The 27,983-nt window shown below is 41.0% G+C and overlaps 1 protein-coding gene across 2 annotated transcripts in view; it reads right to left on the reverse strand.

The window, feature by feature from the left end:
• Positions 1-27,983, reverse strand: part of NAV2 (neuron navigator 2) — a 149,012-nt gene that overhangs the window by 35,374 nt on the left and 85,655 nt on the right. For both annotated transcript variants that reach the window (XM_072339296.1, XM_072339295.1), the window contains 3 exons: positions 8,677-8,815; positions 4,305-4,596; positions 2,687-3,389 (listed from right to left, as the gene is read on the reverse strand). In XM_072339296.1, the coding sequence (XP_072195397.1) occupies positions 2,687-3,389; positions 4,305-4,596; positions 8,677-8,815 (1,134 nt within the window). The remainder of the gene's footprint in view (positions 1-2,686; positions 3,390-4,304; positions 4,597-8,676; positions 8,816-27,983) is intronic.

Consider the following 27,983-nt stretch of genomic DNA (forward strand, 5'->3'; position numbering starts at 1 on the left):
TCTTAAGCTTCAGCACATCTGTGCAGTATCTGGAACGCCTCCACTGGATCACTGCTGCTGCATACTTGTAGCAAAGCACTGCTGGACTAGGCTGAGATGCACATTTCTAATTATCTTATATCCAGCATTGCTCCAATATCTGTGCCAGGAACTCTCAGCATTTGACTTAGAGAACGCAGGCATTCATAAACCTGCACAGATCTGGCACACTTGGCCTATCTAGACCCCAAGTCATACCTCAATGATTAGGCTGACTTAGACAAGCAGAAGCCTTCAAACAACAAACACCATTTTTTACGGGGATTGAGAGATATTTAAGAGTCTAGGTTTCATTTAGAGTTAATGCTATTGGAGTGGATATGAAGAAAAATGTCAAGCCATACTGCAATGCTACACAGCCTTCAGCAACAACAGCAGCTCAGGGTATTCCTGGTCATGTGCCATTGCGCATCACGTCTTCAGTTATACTGGCAATCTAAGACTTAGGGATAGAATCCTGGAGCTTCAAAAAAACCCAATCACCCACACACCTATTTTACAAGCTGTTTTTAATCTAAGCAATCTTCCCCAAACAGTTTCATAGCATCTCTTCTGCAACTGAAAGGAGGAATACTGTGGCACAAACAGGAACACTGCTGCCAAAGGCAGTGTACTGCTGCACCACGGCCTCAGAACAAGAGGATGCAGTCCAAAGAGCATTCTTTTTGGGACTGAAAACATCCATCCCAGCAAGACAGACACGTCAATACAGCTACAGAATACCAATTCTGGTAGGAAATACACCACAAGAATGGCCATCTGCTTTTTCCTTCCTGCTTATTACTGACAAGCAACTACTGATAGACTCGAGCTGGTTCTTTGTTCATGCGTGTGTCCCATTTACAGAAGAGCAGTGCACAAGCACCCAACTAATAAAATATATCATGGTAGAGAACAGCTTCATTTAGTGGAAATGCTGGATACGTAATACTTCGGCTAAAGGGAATACTGAGAAAAAAGACACAGTGAAGGTCCCATAGCAAAATTACAGAAATTCACTGTTTACAACAGTTATTATGTATTTGCAGACTTGCAGGCAAAGCTTTGGCTTCTAATTTACTGTAAGCTCAACCATCCAGCAGTTCTGTGCGATTCTGTGGAACATTTAAAACATTTCAAGGCTGAGAAAAGACACAGGAAAAACTGCATGCAACCCATCTCAACTGAACGTGAGAATAAAGCTCAAAGTCTCCTCAATCCCCATTCTAGAAATCAGTAACGCGTGGAAGAGGTCGAATTCAACTCTGATGCACACGTCTCTATTTAGACAGCCTGGTAAAAACTCAAGAATGAAATCTGAGATCAAATGACGGAGCAGTGAAATTCAGCATCAGCATCTTCTCTTTGAGGTTGAATGTGTTTCTAATGCAGTATTTCAATTACATGGCTAGCAACGTGGAATTCTATGAATCAAAAAATAAATAAATCTGCAATCAAAAAAATCAATTGAATTTCCAGATTTACGTGCCTGAGGTATGCAACACTGAAAATCTGCATTTGCCATGCAGCATGCCTTAGAATTGAAAGGTCTATCTGAGTTTTTCATTTTAAAGGAGTCACTGATGAAGATTAAATGTCCTAAAAGACACGGCTAACTTAATGACAACTGGGAATAAAACAAATGAAGTATCTTGAATTACCCTCGCCAAATGCTCTTCAAATAAAACCACTCATCTAAAAAGAAACAGATTACAACTCCATGAAGCTTTAGCCTAAGCTGCCATCACAGCCATTATGCTTGCACTGGTGCTTCAGATGGAATGCAGCTTTATCACATCACTGCAAGCAGGATGATGTAGCGTAACTGTATGGGTATTATGGTGTCAAGACAAAATGAAATGCAAAACACTGCAACTTGAAACAGACAAGCTACTCGATGTCAAATTAAACTGAAAAAATAATATTAATGAAACCTTTCACTAATATCAGACTTTGATGTCAAGAAATTAATGCCTGCCCAACTCAGTGTTCATGTTAAAGTAACGTGTGGGGCAGTGGTGGAGAAACAGAAGACAAGTAAGACACCTGTTCAAAAATACCACTGAGATAAGAGATTTCAACCCAGCTTAGACAGGAATTTCTCTTAGGCTTCCTTGTACTTGAATAACCTGCTATTATGAGTGGTACGAAACACTGGCCTATTTCACATTGCTGAAACACTGGCTTGGGTTAGGCATGTGAATCTAAACATGGTAGGTCACACTGTACCACCACAATGAAAACTTGAAACAACCCTTCCGTCGTCAACTTGCAATTTGAACCACCACTGGAGCACGTCCAGGTTTGCTACATACACACTAATGCAAGAATTCTTCAGTAACCTTCACACAAGAAAATAGTTCTTCCTGTGATATCAGAACAGATAATGCCTTTGGGCACAATTCTTAGGACAGAGACTCGTATCACAACTGCCTGTACTTCTACCAGACAGGTTGCTTTTCTTTTCCATATGTTAAACTCTTGCTCTTGTCTCAGGGTGCTCTGTGTATTTACAACACTAGCCCAACTGTTTATGTGAAATTAAATACAAAGACCTTCATGTAGGACACTAAGCGCTCCTCAAAATACAGCCAGACCTGGCTCAAAGAGTCCTGGATCATTCAGCTCTAACTAACATCATTTCACAATCAATGAATTTATTGCCTACCTGCGCAAAGTGGGAGAGGCCACATCAGGGTACTTGGCTCCTTGCTGGTGAGTACTTTGAGCTCCACTAGAAGCAGTCTGTGATGCAGGGTTCACTTTAACAGAATTACATGAGGCCACGCTTTCGTTGTCAGACGAAATCCCTTTCTCTTTATCAGTCTGATTGACTAATCCTGGCAGAGAGCTTCCAAGAATTACCTTGGCAGGCTCTCTCATTTTAGGGACAGGCAACCCAGCTGATTTGCTGCTTATGTTGGAGTCTATGCTACTAGTGCTTGATCTATTCCCAGCTCCACTTCTGCTACTTGATTTACTGGGCCGGGGTAAGCTACGATACTGAAGGTTAGTTCGGGCACTAAGCGCTAAGTAGCCATCATCCTGGTTCTGTGAGCCATCAACACTAGTCTTCCGACCAGCGGTCCTACCCATGAGTCCAGATGACTTTGGGATTTTTCCCAGAGTAGCTGATCTACTGGTGATAGTTGCCCCACTGGCAGTAATTATAGTCATGCCTACGGCTGGCCCACTCTGTTTCTTAAATCCGAATGTATTAGCATTAGCAGCAGTTGTTCTAGAGTTACTTGTGGGAAGCTTTTTGGATTCATCACCACTGCTGCGTCCTGCATCTGATGGGGAACGTTTAACATGTCCAGCCTTAGGAGATAGTCTACCCTTTTCTGATACCTTGGCGTCATCAGTTTTCCCTACAAAAATAGAAAAAGAATTCTAATATTTAATGACTTGAAAACAGCAAGCAAATGATGAAACTCAAAGCAGCATGAAAAGCAAAAGCGTGCTAGCCACAAGAGTGTGGTTAAAAACTATGATCTAGTCTGCACTGAACTTAAAGGCCACTCTAATGAGTTATACATGCAGACTTATCAGAGAAAGTAGCATGTTTGCCCTTCATAGCACGAAAAACAGAACAAACTTATGTAATAGTGACAGATTAGTAGCGCTTTGTAGCTACTACAGATCGATCCCTTTTTATCAGCAGAAAGAAGTTGTGCTAGGCAGAGCTATTTTCCTATAATGTATTTTTCAAGAAAATAAGTAGTGACTTCAACTTTCTTTGTGTTACAGTTGTTCACACAATCAAATAAGGTATTAAACTTACATTACTTGCTTATGTAAATTCAATCACTTTTCATTCACACATCTGCAAGTGCTAAAATCAACTCTAGATTTATGAGAAAGCCCAGAACTAAAAGGTGTTTTATTATAAATTAGCATGCTGGTTTAGTACTGGCAAAATAAACCAAAACCCTCTCCTCAACCACATACACTGTATAATCATAAAGTTAATTGTGACTTCAAAAGCTAAAATTACATTATTTAAGCCTCATATGTTAACACTATGCCTAAAAAATAGCTTGGCTTAAGACCAGGGTTGTGTAAAAAACAACTTTCACGGTGTACAACCACAAAATACTCATTTTAAAATGAAGAGAAACAGAAATGTGGACGTACGAGTTGTCGTACAGGTTTAAAAAAAAAAATACCTAAAAATAAAAAGACAAGATTACCTGAAGTTCAGGTTCTACCTTTGTAAAGTATTCAGACTGTTTTCCCACTGAGTGCCCTTTTTCTTTTTGTTTGTATCATACACCTTTTCTCACCTGTTCCAGGTGTCTTTAATGTGCCCGAGGTGGTTGAAGGTTTAGTCCTTGGTGTGGTAATGCCAACCTGAGCCGACATGCCCCGTCGCCAGGAACCCGTCTGTGAAATAACAGCATTCTTCCTACCAGAAGTGCTTTTATCAGATTCATCAGACACATCAGAAGGATTCCGCCTCCATTTAGACCCTGGCTCCATTTTTATGCCACTGTCAGATCCTCCGTCTGATTTCTTGACTTCATCGCTGGACCATAAGGAATTCCGCTCGACCTGGGAATGCTTTTCTGCATCAGTCTAGGACAGATAATGAATTACAATAGAACCTTCATAGCACATCTTCCTTTTGAGCAGCTTCAGAGAAGAGAATCATTAAACTGATTAATAGTCAGCACTCATCTCTAAATACCAGTAAACACAACATGCCATTGAATAGGAAAAGTCACAGTAAGAAAATAACTCAACAACATTATATCTTTTCTAATGCGGTAGTGAAAAATTAAAAAAAAAACATACAAGTTGATCCCTTTAGAACAAATAAACAGATAAAAAAGAAAGAAGAACTTGGTTTATAAAGGACACATTCAGCCCTATGCCATTTATAATCCCCCTCTCAAATTTCTAAGGAACCCTTTATAGCACAGTGCCAACAAATCATTTTGAAACATTGCAGCTAGCTTTCCTTTGTTCCTGCTGCTTTCCTATCTCTTGTCTGGCAATCTGATCTCCAGAGCATGATGAGGCAGCTTCATGAACAGATCAGAAGATGTGGAATGCTGTTAATTCTGATATGCTAGAAAGACACCCAAGAACTGAAGAAGAATGAATCCCTCCTAACTTTCTAGCAACACTCAACTCTGTCTTAAATACACAAACTACATCAGTTTCTCAGCTCTTACAAGCTGTTTTTCCCTGTTCTTTGAACAGACTGATTGTGCTGCCAGTCTTCCATTGAAAGTTTAGCAGAGATGTCACATAGAGAATTTTCTCATGGACAAACTCTTGCTGAATTCTCAGAAGCTCCCAAATGAATACTACTGACACATATGTGAATTATATTCCCTCTATATCAGCTTTTCCTATTTTCCGATTACTATTAAAATTATCCTTTTAGAAGTCTATTTCTCAAACAATATTGGTTAATTTGGGCAAATTCTGTAGTACCACAATCAACTCTTGACACTCAGCACTACTGTGCAACAGTAGAAGGGTAATAACACTTGAAATTGTTTCAAACACCACAAGATATTATAGGGTTCTATAGGCCTTCTAGCTTCCTTCTTTTTGTATGGTTGGAAGACTTTGGGATGGCTACCTTTCAGTGCATGAACATCAGCAGGTTTGCAACATGTTCTCAATGTAATCATTTCTGTGTCTTGAGTTTCTCTAAAATCACCATTTCATGAAAGCATCTCCTACACTCACACATCTTGGAAGAGAGCACAGGGGCAAGGAGCAACAGTCAGCCAACAAAACTATCCTAACATCATCGATCACATGTTGTCATTAGTACCTCACTTCAAATACCTTGTCTGGAATTGCATATTTACACTGTACAGATTTGAGAGCGGGAAATACACCTACTTGATAGTAAAGGCTTTAATCTAGCTTTGGTTGACCGTGACATGCTCCTGTGCTTTCCTTTTCTCTGCTTCACATCTGTGAGAGCAGTACAATCTCAACACAATAAACTGCACTACAGCAAGCCCTCTCCCTCTGCTCTCTTCAGTTCTACTTCATCTCCCACACATAGTTTTTTTTTTCTCTAAGCTCTTTTCCCCAGCCTTTGAAATGCTGCACATTTACCCTCTAAGCTCCTTGGCCAGAGATGTTTGCTTAATGGTAAACAACAAGAACAGAACAGAAACATGACTAAGGAATCAAAAGCAAAACATGGTGAAACCTGGCTTCCAGTTTCAGCAGAAACTCCACCCACCTAAAGGCCTGTATTAGGTGAAAGTGGAAAACTCTGCTGTGGGACACAGCAAGACATGCAGCACAATAAATCTATTCACTAAGCTGTAAACAGATCAAATCCATCTTTGATCCAATGAAACTGGGAAGTCAACTTGGTCCAACAGTTTAAAGATGTTGCTGTTTTCTATTTAAAGGAATTGTTTCCTTTCCTTCTTGTGACCTCTGTATGATTAGGAGAACAAGTTTATTACTATCTCTAAGGTCCCTTCCAACTGAAACCATTCTATGATTCTATGATAATCAGAGCAAGACACAGTGACATGGTAAGGTATATTCTAGTTCCCTTCCCTGGCTTGTTCAGAATCAACCTGAGAACATCTTCACATCACTGCTACCAAAGGGGACTACGATAATCAATAAAGATTAAGTCGTGGCTGTATTTAGGGCCTGGTTCTCAGAGATGAACAAAATAAGTCTTCTTCTGGAGATGGAGGTATTCAGAAACTTTCGTTTCCACTGTGAGCACGTCCCGCTCATTGCAGAGTAACTTACTGATTTTATCAGTAGACACTGACATGTTAGGGCTCTCTCCCTTTGATGAGCTGTCTTATTTGTCTGAACTCCCAGCTGCATATGTGTTAGCTTCCAGCTCCCTCTTTAATTATCTCAAACCCAACTTCTGTACCACCTCAAATAGATGCAGTAGCTTAAAAGTTAAGCACCTGCTATTTACAAGAACCAAAGCAGTGGATCGCCTGAGAAGAAAAGTCCTCATCCTTGTGCAGATGTGTACCAGTCCTTTGTGGCTTACCATGAAGGGGAACGCAAACCCTGGCACAGGCCACCAATAAGGCAGAAAAAGCCGCATATAGCAGCACTCACTATTGTCATGAGCAGTGAGGACTACTTTGGGCAACAAAAAAACAACCCTGCAAGATGTACATGGTTCCATTGCTTCCTGCTGTCTGACTGACAAGAATAGGATTTTGCTGTTGTTGTTGTAAAGAAAACAAAATATTTTATGGATAATAATTTGCAGTTAATAGTACCCAAAAAAAAAAAGAGTTTCAGTCATGGAAACTGAGGAGAGAAGCAGGTCACAGACACAAATCAAAGAGCTGTAAACAAACCCATGCATCTTGGCTCCCAGTTCCCTCTTCTAATGGCTATGTGCTTTACAAGCTTCAGCTCATCTTCTGCTATAGGTCTGCATTCTTTTGAATGCTGTGATAGTTGTGGAGGAGGAAGAGAAGCTCAACAACACAGATGTTGATCTCTTAGAGGTGTTTCCAAGAATCTGATCCATCAGAAGATATAAGTCAAATGAGTTTCTATTTTTTTTTCTCTGTTTAATATTTAGTCACATATCCTTTTTTCTTCCTTTTTTTTTTCTTCCCAACAGATTACAATGTTGAGATATTACCAACTGTCAAAAAAAAAACACCTGAGTTGCCTACGTTATTTTCCCTATTAACATACTGAAAAACATGCCTGATATATCTTAACTCCTCTCAACTTGTACAGGACTTGCATTAGCAGCTTTGAGCACACGTGAAATCACTGATACACAACCAGATGCTAACTGGGAATCTTTAATGTAGGCTCAAGTATGCACTGTGGCAAGGGAACAAAGAGTAATGCTTGCGCCACAGTCCTGCAGGCAGAGTTAAGACTTCACAGCAACCACGCTTCTACATTAGAACAGGTATTAAAAGCAAACGTAAGGTCCAGTTATGAAAAGAAAGAAGAATAATATAAAGAAACTGAAGTGAAAGTCATCTGTCTTTACTTCTCCTCTACCTGCTGCAGTGCTAAGTCACTGCAGGGCGGCAGCTTTGACATATATACATGTAGGTTGCTGATGGACATAAAATTTATCTTCCTATGAAATGCTGCCAGAAATAAAAAGCCTGAAGTAACGTGCAGCCCCAGATGTTGGAAATAGTCTATTTCATTTGCCTAGTACATGTGCATTTCTGATGGGAGTGTAAATGATCTTCAACCATACGATATGGTGCTTACTGCTGCTTGACACTTCCTTCTCAGCAACACCCACTGCATCGAGGGTTGTGCACGGGTTCAGTTGGTCAAGTACATGAGAAAGGGAAAGGTGGTAAAGGCACATCAAAAACACAAGTGTGGATTGATTAAGGAACCTGGAGCTCATTTTTGATGCAGTACGGTACTTAGCATTGTCAAAACAACAATAATTCTTTGCATTCTTACTGTTTTTCCTCAACCAGTGTCCCAGTTTTTCAGCCTGCGCTGCCGAAAGGCTGTAAAAGCAGCTGCAAATTAGAGCAAGGTTACTGTATAACGGAAAGATATTTGTGCATTTAATTATTATTCTGTCAAGAAATACTATCTGTGAAGGCATGAATAAACAGTTAATCCAACTTAAGACAATAATATTGATTGAGTGGGAAAACAATAAACATCAGCGTTACTCTTTTACCTTACCTGTGCATCTAAGTTTTTACGGGAGGAGGCAGGTGTGTTGGCATAAGAGCTGATAGAGGAGCTGGTGTTAATGTCATCAGTGCTGAGATTATCTATGGTGTCACTGATCCCACTGCTGACAGAGCTGCTGTCATCCCAGCTGGGGAAAAAACACCACCACAAAGGAAGAAAATGTGGGTAAAAAGACAGAACATAATTCAAAAGAAAATTATTCGTTCTCCAAGCCTTATCCCACTGCTGGTTGCCAGATGAAAACAGCCTGTTCATTTTCATAACTTATCTTCATTACAGAACAAGTCTAAGTTCATACAGCTCACTGACTGTGCTGTTGCCACGCAGCCTTCTCTATGTCATTTTGAAGTTGGCAGCACCGATGATGTCATTCTTCTCACTGGCTCATTGAAAGTTTGAGCAAACAAACCTTGAAGTGACCCTCGGAATGATGCCCAAAGCCCTGCACAGGGAAGGGTGTTGGCAGCAAGGTATGTGTGGGATGATGTAGAGCTCACGTGCACATCCATGATGCAGAGATGGAATGCAAACACAAGGATCTCAGGGGCAGTCTTTTGTACTTGGTTGCTACGCATGCAACCTACATCTACAACTCACAGCATCAGCGGTATGAGAAATGTTTAGAAAATAAGACAGTTGAAAGTTGGAAAGAATACCATTGTTCAGACAGCACATAACCCTCCTGATCTGTACAACACATCATCTGCAAACCCAATACCCAGCCAGTCTCTGAGCAGCAGCAGATCATCCAATGAAGGATCACCCAGTGAGGGACTGGTGCCTGCTAGGGCTCAGCACCACCAAGTATTTCAGCAGCCCCACTGTTATGTATCAGTGGTGAAGCTGTGTTTCGACAAGGGAGGCTACAATCTTGGTCTAGATTTGCCTTTACCTGTACATTTTTGAATAGGAAGCTGTTCTAATAGAAAACAGAGGTAGAAGCTAAAAGGAAGCTCCTAACACAACTTGAGACTCCTTGCATCTGGCCAAACCAGCCAGCCAGCTTCTACGTGACAGCTTTCCACTTTTAGAAACAGACCCTATAAGTGATATTTGACATCAGAACCTGTAACACAAAGCTATTTCAATTCCTCGTCTGCCAGAGTGATGGCATTTGGTTCTCATTCCTAAAAAGCTACCCAATATGCATTCCAGATACTCCAAGTTACTTTTACAACGTGGGGTGAGAGTGGGGGAGTGGGGGGGAAGAATTCTTTATCCTCATAATGAAATGTCACATTGCTGAGCATTTACCACCCTTAAGCCATCACAGGCCCTAGTTCATCAGTGTTGGAAAAAACGCATCTCATCTCAATTGCAAGCAGTTTTACTGCTATCAGCCAGTCCCATGGACTTCAGTTGGGCTATCTCAGGCATTAGAGAAATATGTAAGTGCCCTTCTGAACTAGGACGTGTGCTGAATGACAAAGGTGGAAGCATGCATCTGAATGCACTGATTGCTGTGGCTTCCCCTTAAATACATCCCAGGCTTTACATCTTTCATGTGCTGATGGAGGCAATGGCCACTAGAAGTTAGCATTTTCAAGGGTGCCATCTGTTGCTAGGTTTAAAAAGGACAGCCATCCTGAGATCCTGAGAGATGCCCAGTATTTTGGTGGCTGGAAGATAAGCAGTAAGGCTCTTGCAGCCATGCTGGTCCCACCAAGAAGCAATACTGATGCCCATGACTGTTCCGACAAGTCAAGCATCCTCCACCCATAGGCAAGATGCTATTACATTGCAAGCTCTTTACCCCAGTAAGTGCCTCACTGTATTTAGTACAATGCACAGCGGTGCAGGACACTGCATCTGTCACCAGGTGGATGCATCTCCATTTGCACAGTGCTCTCACAACAACCCCAAGGGCTCTGCATAAATTCCTTCACTCCTGAGTTGGAGCCTTGATGGTTAAAGCCAAAAGAAAGGATGCATAATGGGGAACCCAACAGCCCTTGTAATTACAGTACACTTGGCTCCCAGAGTCCCGATAACATCTTTGTAATTTAGCTGGTGCAATTAATAATGGCTGATGTCAGCAAAAGCCTACTCAGCTGTGACCTGAAGCTGGAATGTTTGGGCTTTCCTTTCTCTATTTGATTAGTTACCTGAAACTTTACTTCGATTACCCCTTCCCTTCCCTTCCCTTCCCTTCCCTTCCCTTCCCTTCCCTATCCCAGGCTGCTCACCCTAACGTGACTAACTTCTACAGATCACCCACATAAAGCACTAGGTCAACTACTTCGAGCTGCTTTTTCAAACAGGTTTTCAATGCGGTTAGGCTCAGACTTGTATTTTTCTACAGTCTATCAGCACTTTCCCATCTTGCATAATCATCATCCACAGAACTGGGTCTTCTTTTGTCAGCTTGGAGGGCACATGAAACTGTCCGAAACCACCCCACAGTCCTTGACAGCAAAAACATTTGCAGTTTGCAAGTCCAAAGGAAAACGCCATTCAAATACGACTCAGTGAAGCTATTGTTTGAAGGTTGGAAATCCACCCTTAGCTGTGGATGGGTGTGGATTCCAACATTGCTGGTTCTTCACTCAAAACCAAAATTACAATGAGCTGCTGAAAAATACATTTGTCAAAGACAGGGCCTTGGGGCTCTACAATATTTCAACTGGAAACATGGTAATTATCCTCTTCTACCTAAAAATTTAACTATTTATTAGTTGATAGGAGAACAAAAAAATAATAAATCAAAATTAAGGTGTAAAATGATTGAAACAGGGGAAGGGGAAAACAAATACAGATCAATTCCACCTGTCCTTTCTGGAGCAGAATCCTATCCCTATACAACATTTCTGGCACCCAGTTAACCTCCTGGAGGTGTATGGTGAGCTGTTGAGTGACCATTTGGTTTACACCACCGCCAAGTTGAAGCACAGTCAAGCTGTGTTTAGCACTCACCTAAGATAACATTTACATTTAAAAGACCTCTTTGTAAAAGATAAGAATTATCTGCAGAAAAGTATCAATTTGAGTCCACAAAATTAGGGAAGAAAAGGGTAGTAGAAGCTAGAAACCTGCGTGTTCTTTTTGCTTAATTTTTTTATATCAGTGCTAATAACCCTTTAAAAAACAACAGTAGATTTCATTTTGCCCTTAAAACTTGACAAGCCGTTGTCACACTTCAAGCAAACACAGCTAAGCGTGCACGCATAGGGGCTGCTAAACCCATCTAATCTCAGTATATCCACCAGTAGATGCACTCCAAAACTTTAGGAAACGATGTGACTTTCAGCTGAAACTAACAGTCTCTTGCCATAAAGCAGAAATTCCAATGACCATCTCTTTTGCTTCAAGACACTTCAGTTACTCGCTATCTACAGCCACTAAACAGAGCAGTCCCAGGACCGCATTAAGTTGCAAAATGCGTGGCTGGTGGAACTTGCTTTCTGGCCATTGTTCCTATGGCACTACGCAGCCTCGGGGTGAGGTGATAAATCAGAGCCTTTGACCCAAATGCTGGGTGAACAATACAGCACAGCTAGCTCTGTAGAATCCAGCTCAAACACTGTAAGCAGCTACTGACCTTCGTTTCCTGAGCTTGAAACTATTTTTGCAACGACTTTCCTCTTGGACTGCTGCTGGCCCCCCATTCACTGCTCCATCTGAAACCTTCCTGTGCTGAGGAGGCACGACCAGCCCCAGCAAAAAGCATACAGCCCAGCACTGAGCCGGCGGCTCCCCAGTGGTCAAGTCAAAGCTGCTGGGTTGATGGCCGGCTGAAATGACCTTAGCTGTCTGTTCCAACCTCAAGGATTCTATGATGACCCTATGATTCAGCTGAGCACTCCGCTCAGCTCCCTGTGCTCCCCCCCCTCCAGCAGTAGAGCCAGGAGTCCACAGCCAAGCACCAGAGGGATGCGCAGATGCAGCTCACAGCTGCAGTGTGCTCTTCTCTCCCTTTGGCCCCAGCCAAAGCTCCCTGGGGCCGCAGGGATGAGGCCCAGAGCCCAGATACCTGGGGGATGGATCCCCTCCCAGCACAAAGGCACTCTTTACAGTCGCAGCCCCAAGAAGGGGTGGCACTGACTGAAAACAGCAACGCGCTTTCTGACACAGCTCTGTCATCTGAATGCTCCTCCAGAACTGAATGCGGTGTGTGAGAGCTGAGCAGGTCACAGAGCAGCTCCTGTTACCTGGCAGCCTACTTTGGGAAACAAAGGAAAGATTCATAGCCGCAACACAAAATAAAAACGGGCTGGAACACAACGAGGGAAAAGAAGAGATTAGCTAAATTCTTAGAGCACTGACGTAACTAAACAGGGGAAAGGAAAGGAACGAAGCATAGTGTGGAAACAAAAACATGCAGCAGGCATGTCAATTCCTTGCAGCGAGCAACCCACAGAGCAGCCTGGCCTGCCCTAAGCCCTGCAGCTGCACACCCTGGGCCAGGCTACCTGCCTGCAGCCCTGGCATCCACACAACACAGGCAGGAGATGGCTGCTTCGCTCCCCAGCCTGCATATAATTCCTCCTGCCTGTGCCCCAGCTGTAACACAAATGCATCCCCTGTAAGGCCAGCACACGGTAATTCTAGGAGCACATGGCACAAAACAATCAGCTGAAGACTTGAGAACAATCTGCAGTCACTGCTGAAGCTTTTTGTTGCTCAGAAAACATCACAAAGCTTCTACATCAGTGAAACAAGGCAGGAACCTGAGCAGAGGGAACAAATGCCACTTGCAGCATCCTTGGCAGACAACCCCAGGGCACCAGGACTGCAGTCTCTCACTGCCACTTTCCCATTGGGAAAGCAGAAAGGCAGTATCTGTCCTTACACCCTCAGTAGTACCTGGTTTACAGCACACTTTAAGATGAAGCTTACTTGAAAGAAACTGCAAAAAGGAAGAAGGCGTAATAACCTTCAGAGACAAAGAGTTCATCAGGAAGCCAACGCAAATTTGCACAGGAATGAGAGCTGCACAGTCTGTCCTGAAATGCAAGTGCAGCCCGTGCTGTGATAATGGCCAGGAACAGACTCGCTCGCCTTTGTTTCAGTGAGGAGTGAGCTCATTCTCACAGAGAGATCCTTCTTTTGCTCAGAGAGCAAAGGAGAGTTAAAATATAACAAAGCCCTGTGGTTTTCTGAGACTAAAACCCTGAGACATGGAGAGACAACCAGTCAGACTGTGACCTATTAAACAGTCAATAAAACTCACAGAATCCCGAGTAAAGCCAGAAAAAACAAACACAGCGGTAGCTGTCAGTTCTCACATAGGGGCTTTCTGATTAATTCTTCTAAATATTTGTAACATAATAAAATAGACTGACTTTGTGTATTTGTCAAGCCCGATGAAAGACAGAATGCAGGGAGAAAACTTGCCACATTTCCTGCATCCTCTAACACGTTTCTATTGCTGCCAGAATTTAAACGCTAGTCTTACTTGCACAGAGGTGCAACACAACACACACAATGCTTTCAAAGTGCAGAAACTGTCTTACCTTGCAATATTCCTTGGCCAAAGCACTTCTCCACCTTGCTGCCCAAGAAGAATTCCAGGAAAAGGGCTTAGGTTTACTTTACAGGTTGATACCTTCATTAGGCTACCATCTAACACCTCACAAAATGAAACAGCTTGCAACTTGACTGTCTAGGCACAAGCTTTACAAAGTTGGAGGAAGGCTGTTTTCCAACAGCACTCAGCATCCAGCAGATCTGAAAAGACACTGGCAAGTAAAGCCTAGCTAGAAGGTGATCATCAGAAACTTCCCCTAGAAAGAAATCTGATCCCTCAACAAAATTAACCTCTGAAGTGCTGGAAAAGTGAGAGGTCAAGGCTTTCTACTGGTACTAGGTCATCTGTGAAAAGCTGTAACCTGATGGCAGTAAAACAGGCAGACTGGGTGCCTCCAGATCACATACCGTAACGTATGAAGTAAAAGCCCATGTCAGCAATCCTGTACTTGAAGGTACTAAATGACAGTATTTGATCTCAGCTCAAAGCCCACAGTCTGTAAAAGTCTATTTCCTAGTCTGTTTTTATAGTCTCTCGCACCGAGTCAACTATGTGACTGCTAAAATAACTGTAGTTTGCTTTATGAGAACGCAGCAGCATAAAACCAGATGACATACTTCAAATGTTTTAACATCAAATATTTGGAATACTGGTAAAATACGAATGTTACACATATACACACGTTAAAAAAAAGAAAACTCATTTTCAATGCAGATCCGCTGCTACAGACCTTGATATCTTTATTTCTTAATAAAGAAACTCAGTCAAGATGTGTAAGATTTCTCTGTTCAGGGATTAGATACACTAATCCTTATTCACCGATGTAAAACAAAGAACTTTCTTTTAATTCAAGTAGAATAAAGATAGGCAGTTTTACATATTTGGTTAATAAAAATTTAGTATTTTGAGTACTCAGAACCTGTGATACAGTGAGAATTGGACAGCTGGTTGCCTACAACCCACGTAGACTCACCATTCATTGGGTCTCCAGCGTGCTAATTGGCTCAGTGCAAGGGGGTGCACCTTCAGGCACAGAGCAGGAAACATCACCCAAAAGTACCCCCCCCCCACGCTCCCCCAGAGTGAAATAATACAAACAAAAGGGAAACGGTGATAGTAATGTCAATGATGCAAAACACAGTTATACTGGATAGCCATGCTTAGTTGGGAATGGAAGGCAGCACTGGAACTTGGAGTAGAAGAGGCCAGGAGCTCAAGGCTGGATGGAGAATCAAGGTTAAACATCACGGTGAGCAGAAGGGTGTTGGTGAGTGAAACACCAAATGTAAATGTGTAAAGAGAAATACAAAGAACTTGGCTCTTGCTGAAGTCTACACAGTTACAAAAATTGACTAATTCACTAACATTCAGCCATAAGGGAAAATGCAAGTCCATCCCCATTGTTATAGAAGGACTTGTTCAGTAAGCAAGAAGCTGCATTACTAATCCAGCCAGGATAGGTTGCCACTGTTCAGGCCACTGATGAACAAGTGTGTCGTGAAAAGGGGATGGGCAAAGAAGACAAAACGAGGCTGCAATCCTAGCCTCACCTCAAGAAAACCATCAATCATTCAGCTGGAAGCCAAAGAGAAGGGAGGGAAAGAATGAGCAGAACTCAACTGCATCAATATACTTATTAACTGGGTCCAGCTTGGGTATCTTATCTTAGATATGAGGCATGTTTTAGCTTAATGCTGTAGTTTTGGTTGAAAGAGTTAAAATGTAAGTATTCAAAGGTTATAAAATAATGACTTTGTGCAGAAATTCTTCTGCCAAAACCTTCAAATAAGTGTGTTGCAGTCTGAGCTTGTTTTTCTATTCTGGAGTCTATATTTTAGTGGCCATGATGTTACTATAGCAACAAAGACAACTGGTAATTTAGAGGCTGGTGGATGTGACAACTTGCAATTTGGAACAATACTAACAATAAAAGTGGCTTCAGAAGAGCATCGTTTAACACAGATGTTTGTGTTTTAAAATGAAAAAGGCCGTTCATTTAGTATCTTTTTGCAGCTGGACTACTATCTATATTAAGTTAGTATAGTGGTGAATGAAAGATAGAAACATCACCCTTCTGCTTTTTGTATGTCTGTATCTTGCAGTGCAGTCATTCCAGCCCCTACACAGTGCGTACGTGCCTATATGCAAAGCCACAGATGTCAACAGCTTTGTAGAAGATCAGACAAGAGTCACATAGATATTTAAAACCAAAGGATTTATTATCCACAATAAAAGAGAGGGTAAAGTTACTCATAGACTCACCTCTGCTGAGTTGAACTGCACTCAAGGTATCCTTTCTAACAAACACCACGAACTGCTCCTCGTTCATTACTATAATCATGGAGCAGTTACTAGAAATAACTCTTGGATATCACAGGTACTTAAAAGAGTCACAGCTGGAATAGAAAGGCTTTCTTCTAACCTTCAACAACCTTCCTGTCTTCACCGAAAACCTCCCCCCGAACATGGTGTTCCCTCATTATCTGCTTACAGAGTTGTATAGAAAATTAGCACTAGTGGGTAAGGGCAGCGAGAAATGTTCTAATTCTAAATATGATGAAATCTGAAACAGCAAGCTAGAGCAAAAAAAAGAATCAGAACATCCCATCTTTTAAATCAACTGCTACAAATAGAAACTAAATCACAAGTTTAAGGTGCAGTGTTGCTCTCTATACATTAACCTACAGCCCCATTGTCTTCCTTTCCCTGGCAGACCTTCCATTGCAAAAGTGGAGGGATTTTGCAACATAATACCTATAACACTGAATACAGAGGGATATTTACAGATGAATTTTACGTGTAGTAATAATCATCATTTTATTGGTCAGGAAGTTCAGAAGATTAGTGCATTACGGCTGCAGTTTATAAAAGCATTTGTGTTAGAACTTCTGCATAGCAATCGGGTGAGATAAGCTGTGAACAGCTTTACATTAACTTCTTTTATAGTAGTTAAAGTTTGAGAGAAGTAAAGAGACCCCAGGTATTAATTTATCTAAAGAACAGCTGCTTAGAAAAGACTGCAAAGTGTCCTAATACTCAGTGTAATAAAATCATTGCACCCCCAATTGCTTGTCCCTTTTCTCCCCAGTTGCATACTATCCCTGTTAACATGAGGAAGAACCACGTGCGTAGCTTCAACAGAGCTAAAACTGTATGCAGAGAAGGGGGAAAAAAATAGCAACAAAAAAAAACCTATCAAAGAAATCTGTGATTTGATTTTTATTTTAAAAGGCCCCAAAACCATGATTACAGGTTTGTGTTCTAGGCTAAAGCAACATGAATCTTGTTTCATTTCCAGATCTCCATAAGAGAACACTAAAATGTCTGAAAATCAGGTTTTCCTGCAATATCTTAACTTTCTTTATGCTTTTATTCTCATTAGCTGAAGAATATATATATATGTAAGTTTGAAGCTTATAAAACGCCTGTGTTTGATGACTGCACTGACTATAAAAGCAATGCAAGCAGCCTTGACTCAATTGACATTGTACTTCATGGTCTTTGTGAGCTGTTTTATAATGCATGGTATGAAGCCTCTGCTACATTTCACCATGGAAGGGACTCCACTGCAACTGAGTAGAATGATGTCTTAAAAGAATCACAGCAGCTAAAGTTCTATGGATGTACACCATCAACCTAAGCATTATGCCAAAGCTCTAGAGGAACACTGAATCAATGTAGTCAATAAGAAGAATGGTAGCAAATATTCCCTAGCAGCTACAATGCTGTGAACATGTGGTTTTTCATTGTATTTCTAAAAGGAGTAAGGAGCCAGAAGAAGTAGGTGTGGGAAAATGAAGCTCCATTTTCAATTCCTTTTATTCTGCTGAATGAAAGAGGCATGACATTTGCAGCCCAATGAAGGATGCATGCTATGAAATAGCCCATCTTCACATTCTCCCATGTTAAGAGTCCTTACATTGGTAGTACTGTGCAGAAGAAAGTAAAGTAATACCTACACATTCAATGCATAGGAACTGACATTTTTAAAGTCCCAAGTCAAGTCCATGCAAAACTTCACATGACCATAAGAGTAGGGATTTCAGCCTTGAAAAGATTTCACAGACAGAAAAGCCAAACTTGGAATAGGATTAATGACTTGGAATAAGATTAAAAAATACTAAAACATTAATCAGCAGCAAACATTACCCATCTGAGGGCATCCACTGTAATAGCACTGCTGTCAGCCACCTGCATCTTAGTCAAATCCAATTCAGTTATGATCAATACAGTTGGTCCAGCCTAATTGCTTTGGTCTCCCAATTAGATGTATCTCAATATTTACAGTTGTTTATTGCTGTTCTGGCTGTTAAAGAGCTAATATATCCCACTAGAAAAGTAAGTCATTTATCTTAATTCAAGTAGAACTATTAAATCAAGCTAGTATCATTACAGCTTGATTTTTAGTGTTTGCTAGTCCTCTGTATTACTGAGTGTATAAGCACTGGATCCACATAAACGCTTCAACAGAGTAATAGGCAAAGAACAAAGATGCAAACTCGCAGCTTCAACAACAATTAACTTTGCTTTGATAGTCCATCTGCGTTTATCTAATAAGACAAAGGGACCTGCTTTACCCACACAGTATGAAGATGTTTCAGGGACCATAGGTGAGCCAGAAGACTTGCCTTTTGCTCAGATTATCTTTTAAAATCTTTGTCTTTAACACTGTTTTCCATGTGAATTGCTTTGGTCTTGTTCTTACTACAGCTGCCGCCTGTCAAATAGACTAACCTGCCATTTCCAAACTCACAAGAGACTGCCAATGTAATATTGATCTGCAGATATTCCTCACCCCTGCCATTGTTTTCTTATGGTCTTGAAGACCATTGAGTCTTATGGCAAAGAAAACCATTGAGTTGGTGTTCCAACCATCTTTATAAAACAAAAGGTAACTGAAACCAGTGACCCACAAGACAGCAGCCCTAAGTGGTGCATTCTTGTAACCAAAAGGCCTTCCTAGCTAAGCACTCTATGAACAACGCAGACAGCTCATTCAGACAAAGAAATTCTTAAGTAAGCAGCATGAAAACTTGTCCTTCACTATCTCATAAGCACGTTGCAGTCAGGACTTGCTCACATGAACTTCTGACCTTTCCTAAGCACTGATAAACCAATAGCTTTACTGGGGGATACTAATGGTCCTACAGATTAGAGTACTGCTGCGTGTGGTTCAGGTAGTCAACATGTCCGTGTTTGGGGAGCGTGACTAAAGGAAATCTCAGCCCACAGGGCTGCTCTGAACAGAAGGCTGGCGTGTTTGGAGTAATGCTGGGAGCCTGAAACCTTGCTCAAAACTTTCCACTTATACAGAAAGCTCTCTCCTCCTTGCAACCAACATAAGCCTCAAAGTAACCCACATTCCTAGTACATGCTGGCTACACTGAGTGAACTTAAGCAAGCGGCGTGTCCACAAAATGATTAAAATCATTTAGTTTCTCTCCCGATGAGCAAATCTTTTTCACTGCAATAGATACTATGATAACTATAAGGCATGCAGAATGAGCTGCCACGGGATGTGAGAACACCAATGGCAATAACAACCGAATATTGATGTGGTGAGCTATTGCACTTAACAGCTATTTTCTTTTGAAACTGAGCTACTAATTCCAAACATCTGTGCTTTATAGGGAAGAGATTATCCGATACCCAATACTGCTATCTGATACCCGAAAAATTAATCTGATAAGAACTTGTAAATTATATTCTTACCATTTCTTAACAGGTAAATATTTCTACTAGATGCCTTATGAAATACGTTAAATATTTAGTCTGGAATGTCAGATGCCCACTCTTCCATTTTCCCATGATACTGTGTGTTGGTTTCTTTATTTCTTTGTAAGTAATAAGCTGAACACGTGGCTCCGTGCCATCAATGTACCACCAGGAACAGCAGTGTAGCTACAGGTACAGAAGGCATAGCTACACTGTATTATGAAGCACGGTGGTAGGTGGGCGGTTGGGTTGGATGATCTTGGGGAAAGAAAAGAAAGCATATCTGGAGCCATGCTTCAAATAAAGTTCACTGAAGTCCAGCCTCCTAATGAGTCAGAAATGTTATGGACAGAAGATGCCAAGAACCAATCTAACACAAGCATGGCTCTGATTCCAATGTGTTCAAACCTTCTGTAAATGCTAATTTTGGTCTGGAAAACTTTGCATCCACATGGGTACTGTCTGCCCGTGTTCCTCTGCCTCTTCACAGCACCAGGTGTCACCTGCCCTCCCACAGCTGGCACAAAAGCAGTATAAAGCCACCAACCAAAGGCACAGTGATGTTCCTGATTCAGATCTGTGCAACTCAGCGTGGGTTTCACACAAGTATGCACCAAGTAATTATCCAAACACTAAGTTAATTACCATCATGCAACACTGCATTATCAGACATTCACACACACTTCTGTTTCATTTGTTCTCATTATAATCAGGTGCCACGACAGATGTTTGTGCCAGAGGTGACACTGATCCTGGGCTCCTCCAACAAATGTTTCTGATGCGTGGTTATCTTCTATGGGCATCCAGCTCAGCATGCCATTATTTACAGCATTATCTACCAGCATTCTATAATCTTGCAACATTCATTAAAGCGATGCCTCATTTTGCAAATGAAAATGCAAAGGAAAAAACCTAACGTGTACATTACTGGCTATGCGCACAATGTAATTAACATGCATATAATCTGTATGCAAATCATGTTATTGAAAATAGTGACTATTAGCATAACAAGTGCTTATTATTTCTTGAGATGCAACTCAAGCAGGCATCCTGCTGGGGTCTAACATCTCTCCTTTAAACAGCACCTTCTCTCTTTTTTTTCCTTCCTTCACTCATTTTTCTCTACCCTTGATGATTAACAGCACAGAAAACAGGGAGACTCCCTTCTGCGTCTTTGTTTAAAGCAGGAAATCTTGTGTGTTTAATTGCCCTCAAGCATCTGATTGAGTTCAAAGCTCAGTGGCGCCTCTCTTACCATGCTGCATCCCCCCACCATCATCACTGATGCCGTTTCCTCGCTCAGCTCCCTGGCCTGCAAAAGTCCTGAGGCTTCAGGATCTGTGCAAGGATGTATAACCTTTCATTGCATTTCTGCAAGAGCAAAAATTGCAAAACCAATCCTTGCCCAGGAATTGTTTCCCGAGTCCCAGCCCTCCTGGGCTTTGTGCAGCGTGTTTGTTCTCTCTGAAGCTACACCCTCTGCTTCAGATATGGCTCTGTTACAGTGATGAAATAATTATTGGGGTGGGGGGGGAGGATGATTTCAATTTTTTATCTGTTTGCCAAAAATGAGATGCTTGGCCTGAAGTTTTCCAAGCTCCATGCCAACCTGAGGATGGGCTCTGGTCTCAGTCAAAGGAGCACAACCTTTTCTGAGTAGCATTTTGCTTTCTTTAACTCGGCAGCTGAACTGCATAATCGTTATTAAAGACGGGGTCTTTTTGATGAAATATCATCAAATATTTCATTGGTTTATAAGAAAATGTGAGGTGATTCCCTTGGAGCCTTTGCTAATTTCTGTAGTTAAATCATCCAGGGGGAAGCGGGAGTTCAAGGACGTCAACCTTAATTCTTTCCATCCCACCTCTGTGATCTGATAGCTCTGCAATAGCCAAGAGTCCAATTAGCACCTTTCAGTATCTTGTGCGGAAACGATTTCATTTCCAGGAAATAATTTGGCAGTAGAGACAGAGATAATTAAATACTGTTGGAGAAATTACTGAAATATAAGAGACCGAAACTGAGACTCCTGCTAAAGTCAGACACAGCAAAACCCCACCGTGGCTTTTTGCATTAGAACCTCTACCAGTGCACAACTACTTTGTAACAACTCCCTCTGCAATTTACTAGGGGGAAAAAATAATAATAATAAAAAATATGCTTATTTTCAGTTTCACCTGAAATTTTTAAAGCAAAAAAGAATTGTAAATCAGCCTCTCATCTCTCTGCCCCATTTGAGCATTAGCAGCATAGAGCTTAATCAAGTTATCACACAACCCGTGCTCTAGTTTTGTAATGAGTATAACTGCATCAACACGAATGGCAATCCCCTTCATGACAGCAGTGTTAAAACGTGAAATCAGAAACGTGAAATCACGTTAAAACGTGAAATCAGAAACAGGTATCATTAAATAAGAGAAGAATGCAAATCAATTGGGAAGTTGCTTTAAGACTCTCAGAATTTGTATCTTTCTTTTGCACGCACATTTAAGACTCCAGATATGTATAAAGACAGACTTCTTGTCACAACCTAATCCATATCAGGATTCCTTTGCATCACAAATGCTCTCAAAGCACAAATAATTGGGTGAATTCTCTACAGAATCCATACAGTCTGAAAATACAGGCTAAGGTTGGAGAAAGGCTTTCCTTTCTGAACGCCTCTGCAAACTTTGGGTGGCAATGGATGCTGGTATCTCCTGCCTACAGGCTCATGTTGCTGGTTTTCCTTCACCTTTTCCCTCTCCCCTCTTTTCCATGGACAGACGTAGTTGTCCAACATTTCTAGCTATTTAATGCTAATATTCTACTCACTCTTCATGCACACAAAACACTTCTGGTTTTCCAAGTGAAACATTTTGCTACAGTCATCTGTGAAAATAAGAATGAAACCGTCGCATTAAAATGCTAACGAAACAAAACTGTATGAGATAGCATCAAATTACATCAGTAGTCTCAAAGAGATATTTAAGGCATTAAGTCACGTTATGAAGAATATTTCTAGCTGCAACTTTCATAACAGGAATAAATCAATCTCGACAGTGAACATGAAAGTGGGAATAAAACCTTTTTGAACACTCAAGGTGGTTCGCTCATTTCCCCCAAACCCAAACGAATGAATTAGTTGATATATATGAAAATGAACTTCAGCTAACAACACAATCAGAGAAGATTAAAAGCTAAAATTAGATTAGAAAGATAAAAACGTTTCTTGGGGCTGATGGCAACACACGGCAACTCTGCAGTACAGCTGCTGAGCTGAGCCTCTGTCAGTTAGGTAACCAAAAAGTATAGATGTAGTTAAGAAGAGCTGAACTCAGCCCTTGGACTTTGCTCAGGCAGTAATCAGGCTCCTCATGTTTAGCGCTGATCCTCTGGCTACTTATTGACCAAATATATCTGGACATACATAAACACAGCCTCTAGCAATGTCGTACAGATTGAGGCTCCACGTGCTAACTCTGCTTTGTTCCAGTGGCACTTGCATCTGATTAATTAGCCTCAAATTGCAGCAACCTGTGCTGATAAAATTATATGTTTTATTTTTACTGATAATAGCAATAATAATAATAATAAAAACTGATGACATACATTCTTATAATACCGTGCAACGTAGCTCAAAGTGTTTCTAGAATAGTGTGCCTTTTTTTATGCTGGCCAAATCTATATTTAACTATATATACCTAGGCAACACGGGAGAGTCACATGAAAGACTTAATGCCTGTTTATAGAATAACACGGAGCCTCTAAACCTCATGTAGCTGCATTAACATTGTGCTGCCTAAGCCTCAGGATGTCAGGTCTCAGCTCAGAGAAAGCAGGAGCAAAGTGATTACTTGTTCTGTAGATCCTCAGCTTCACTGTGAATCCTATTAGCTGTCATAAAAAGGTCAGAAAGTCACCTTATCATACTCCTGGAAGATCCCTAAACCATGAGGAAGCTGATGAATGGAGAAGAGCAGAGTAGGACTCAAAGATAAGAAGGGTACTGTCCTACAATACAGAATGGTTTGCCAGCCACCAAGGAACATACTGAGACATCAGTAACCCTAAGGGTACCCCCACATTCCTTCATCTGCCATACAGGCCAGCTGTAGGAGATGCTCACTTATGAAATATGCAGCATTTTGATCTCAAAGCTATGGATACCTTACAGCTATTCCTGCTATGCTGCAGATGTGGATATGCATGGGATATACATCCGACTTTATGTTTTAGCTAGCTAGTTGATTTGGATGCCTTATTTCCCTGTATAAGCAATGATCCTTCAGGACACCTGGAAACAGAGGGGGCTTCCTGGGAAGGAATTTGTTGCAAGCTTCTCACTCATGTTCCAGAGGACGATTCTAGAGATCTTAATGAGTTTCCACACCAGTCTAATACTTGGGATTCCTCTTTCTGAGTCTGACAGCTGTCTGCTACTAGTTTTTATCTATTCAATCTCCAAATCCCAAACTCAGAGATTACTGGTGTAGGTCAGTTGTGATACTGTGTAGACACTCTTGCCATTCGACATGGAAAACCAAATAACAAAGTCTGTGCTATGTCAGCAAGCATTTCACATTCTTTGGTTTGTCATGCAAAGCACAAAGACCCTGATACAGTTCAAAACAGTCTTTGTATCTACAATCTTGTTTACCCTTGGAATACAAGCTTAATTTCCCACATGCCTGAAGTGTTTTAAAAGCCACTTTATACAACAGAAAGACAGCGCTAATCTCCCACAGTGGAAGCAGCAATACCAGGGGGTACAGTAGAGGCTCTAAATCAGCACTTAAGTCAACTTGGTAGTTATACACTTAAGAGTGGGTGCGGATGGAAGGAAAAGTCACCTTAGGAAGAAATATCTAATTTCAGTGGTATGGTCCCTTTGGTGGTGTAGTTTCCTTTGAGCTTCCACCTTGACGTACCTGCAACTCCCCATTAGCTTTGCAGTGAACTTCAGTTTCTGACTTAAGCATTTTAACCAGCTGCCAGAGCAGAGAAGGAAATACCTCCTAAAGGAATGAGGAATCAGAATCACAGTAATTAAAGCAGGGGGCACGACATGAGGAAAAGAAATTAAAAGAAGAAATGCAACACCAAAAGATATTATCTACGTGCCTTTAGCATTTAGGTCTAAGCCAAAAAAAAAACCCCAATACTGAAAATGGGTTTTAAAACTACAATATCAGCAACAACTCCAGAGTGAAGAGCATGCAGGTGAAGGGTAACTTGTTTCTGTTTTTGTTGGTTTTTTTCCAGCACAGATTGGTAAAACTATCCCTTCTCATTAATAGAAGAAAGTTCTTCCATTAAAGAACACAACAACCACTTGCAGCTGTTTTGTCAGCCTGCAAAGCTACTAAAAGGAAGGGAAAACAATAATTCTCAGTTTACCTTACTGGCTCAGGGTCACACACAGGTAATAAAGCAAAGCTTCCTCTGTCCATAGGAAAACTGATTATATTTTTATAAATTCAGTTAAATAGTCAACCAATCCCCTCCCACCCCCAATTTATCATATATTGATATATATCCCATACGTGCATAATATGTATCAATCACACATCACTCACCCCCTCCTCACTCAAAACACTTTCTAGACTTCGGGCAGCCTCAACTCATTGTGGAAAACAAGCTCACTGCAGATCATCATTTAATAAGAAAAATCAGACCATCCTGAATTCGTTCTTCCCAGAAAGCAATGCACTTCATCCAACCAGATGTACTCCAGAAAGTATGTGGGTGATTCCTAAAAGTATTACTTTGCCCACTGAATGCATTCACATGCAAGCCACAAAGCTGAAAAGAACCTCATTGCCCAAGGGAGGGCAATTCTCACAAAGCCACTCCATCTCTGCTCTCCTCCTTTTCATCTTCAAGGGAGTTCCACAAACTATCTTCAAAGAATTAACCAGAGTATCCAAATAATGACTCTAGTGGATATTAAAAACCATAGATTCAATAATGAGACAGACTTTACAGTCAGTTATAGTTTGCTCTCTCTCCCCAGCCAACCCCTCCATGTTACGCAAGTTATAAATCATCCGTATATCTCTACTATACATCATGTAAACCTTGTATCATGCCTTTCCTTGATAAACTGTCCTCTGCTTCACAGGTATTGTCTGCGTTTACAACTTACTCTGAACTACTTATAAATCTGGGTAAACTTAGAGCAACTGTCCTCAAACCTGTACTTCTCAATGATCCTTCTTGCATCCATTTTAAACCACAAGAAATGTTTATGCACCTAATAGATTTCTTAGCCCACTGAAACCCATCTGCCAAAGGATCTCAACTCCCTTGACTAACATTGTCTTGTTTGAATGCAGAATGTTTTCTTTCCTTTCAGTACTGTTGTTTGGTACTGTTAATTTCAGCCCCTGGTACACACAGTACCTCTGTATTCACCAACTATTTGATGTTTAACTTTGTCATTACTTCATGTAACCTAAAACCACTTTGGACTACTGCTTGTTAAAAGGCTGCTTGGAATATAAAAGTATTTGGTATTGTGATTTTAATCTGTAGGTCCCAAAGCCATAAACTTCAAAGAATCTTTGCAATGTGAATATCCCTGTTTCTTTGGGTCGTTCTCAAGATAAATGTGAGACCTTGCGAAGACAGAGAGATAGGTATATAGGTATCAAGGTACAGCTTGAGTGTTTAGAAGCAGTGCTAGTTTTCCTAACTTACAGTTAAAATCCAAACAGGTGGTCATGCAGAGAAGACCTCTTATGTTTGCATCTCACCTCTGACTTTGCTATTAAGCAACTATACCTGGGACATGTACAAACTGCAGTGACTCACAGCACAAATACGGTAAGCAATGAAGCTGTTGGGCACTTATTTTTTGATCTCTTTTAACGTAAAAACAAACAAACAAAGAAAAAGCTTGCAGATTTTTAAATTATTTTCTAGGAAGCTATGCTGATTTAGCATATAAGATCTTCAAATAAGGGGATTCTGCTGTCCTACCAAGAAAAAATGGGAAAAGCAGAGTTTATAAATCCCATATGTCATACAAACTGTATGTAAATACAATTATCAGGGCTTTCTTGAGGTGAAGGAACTGTAAAATCTTCCTGGTGCAGTAGTAATGGCTGGGCAGCATATTTGCTGGCTGAGATCTCCTGGCCTCTCTGTAGAAGGGATACAAAAACCCTCTCTATTGACAGAAAGGAGATTCTCCCTCAATGAATCTCTTCATATGAACCATCAGATGAAGCTCCCTGCAAAGGCTATTTCCTGTGGAGCTCCACAAACACTTATGTCAACAATCCTAAGGGAGGATGGTAGGATCAGGAGATGCTGTGGGGGAAGATGATGGGAATTCCACTGCCATTGCAATGCAAGAATACATATTTCTACATATTTCTACCAGAATTATGTTTGCCTGAAGTTTAAAATATAACCCACTCATGTTTTAACATTCTAGGACAAAGGCTTTCCAGTCGGAGTAGCTAGTCTAGACACACGTTCTCTGTTTTTCCTCTTATACATCATGCTACCAATGCAGCGGCAAAACTAAACAAAAGGTGAGATGGGCAGTGAAGGGATAATACTGCTAACCTATATTCTCTGAACAGAGGACTTAACCCCTCATCTGCAAAGCCAGGAACTGTAGACTGCAAAGCCAGGAATTGCAGACTAAGCTTGTTTTTCAACTCCTCTGAAGTGTAATCCCAGTTGCCAAGGTAGTCCAACTATCTCCTTCCTGCTCTGAGCACTAACCCCCTCTTTTAAACAACCGTATAATTTTAATAGGATTCCAAACATTAACTAACGGTGAATTTAAACATACTGAGGTCTAGAATTTTCCCTCCATGCAAACACAAAGCATTGGCTATTCCCTGAGTCAAGAGAGACATAAATATCCGTAACCTGCTTTTAGACAGATAAAATCAGAACAAAGTATTACTCGTTAGGTATTAGGAAAGCCACAAGTCTTACCTTTTGTAGAAATTGCTATCAGTGATAGCATGTGAAAAATGCTGCATTCAGTAACATTTCTATTCGCAGCGAGACGGGAGTATCTGCACACTACATGGAATGCCCTCTGGCTATCTGCTCTGTTACTGTTTCGCTTTCAGTTTTTCCTTCCCATTCACCTTCTCGATTCTCACCT

This window comes from Excalfactoria chinensis, chromosome 5, assembly GCF_039878825.1.
Source record: "Excalfactoria chinensis isolate bCotChi1 chromosome 5, bCotChi1.hap2, whole genome shotgun sequence".
Taxonomy (NCBI): Eukaryota; Metazoa; Chordata; class Aves; order Galliformes; family Phasianidae; genus Excalfactoria; species Excalfactoria chinensis.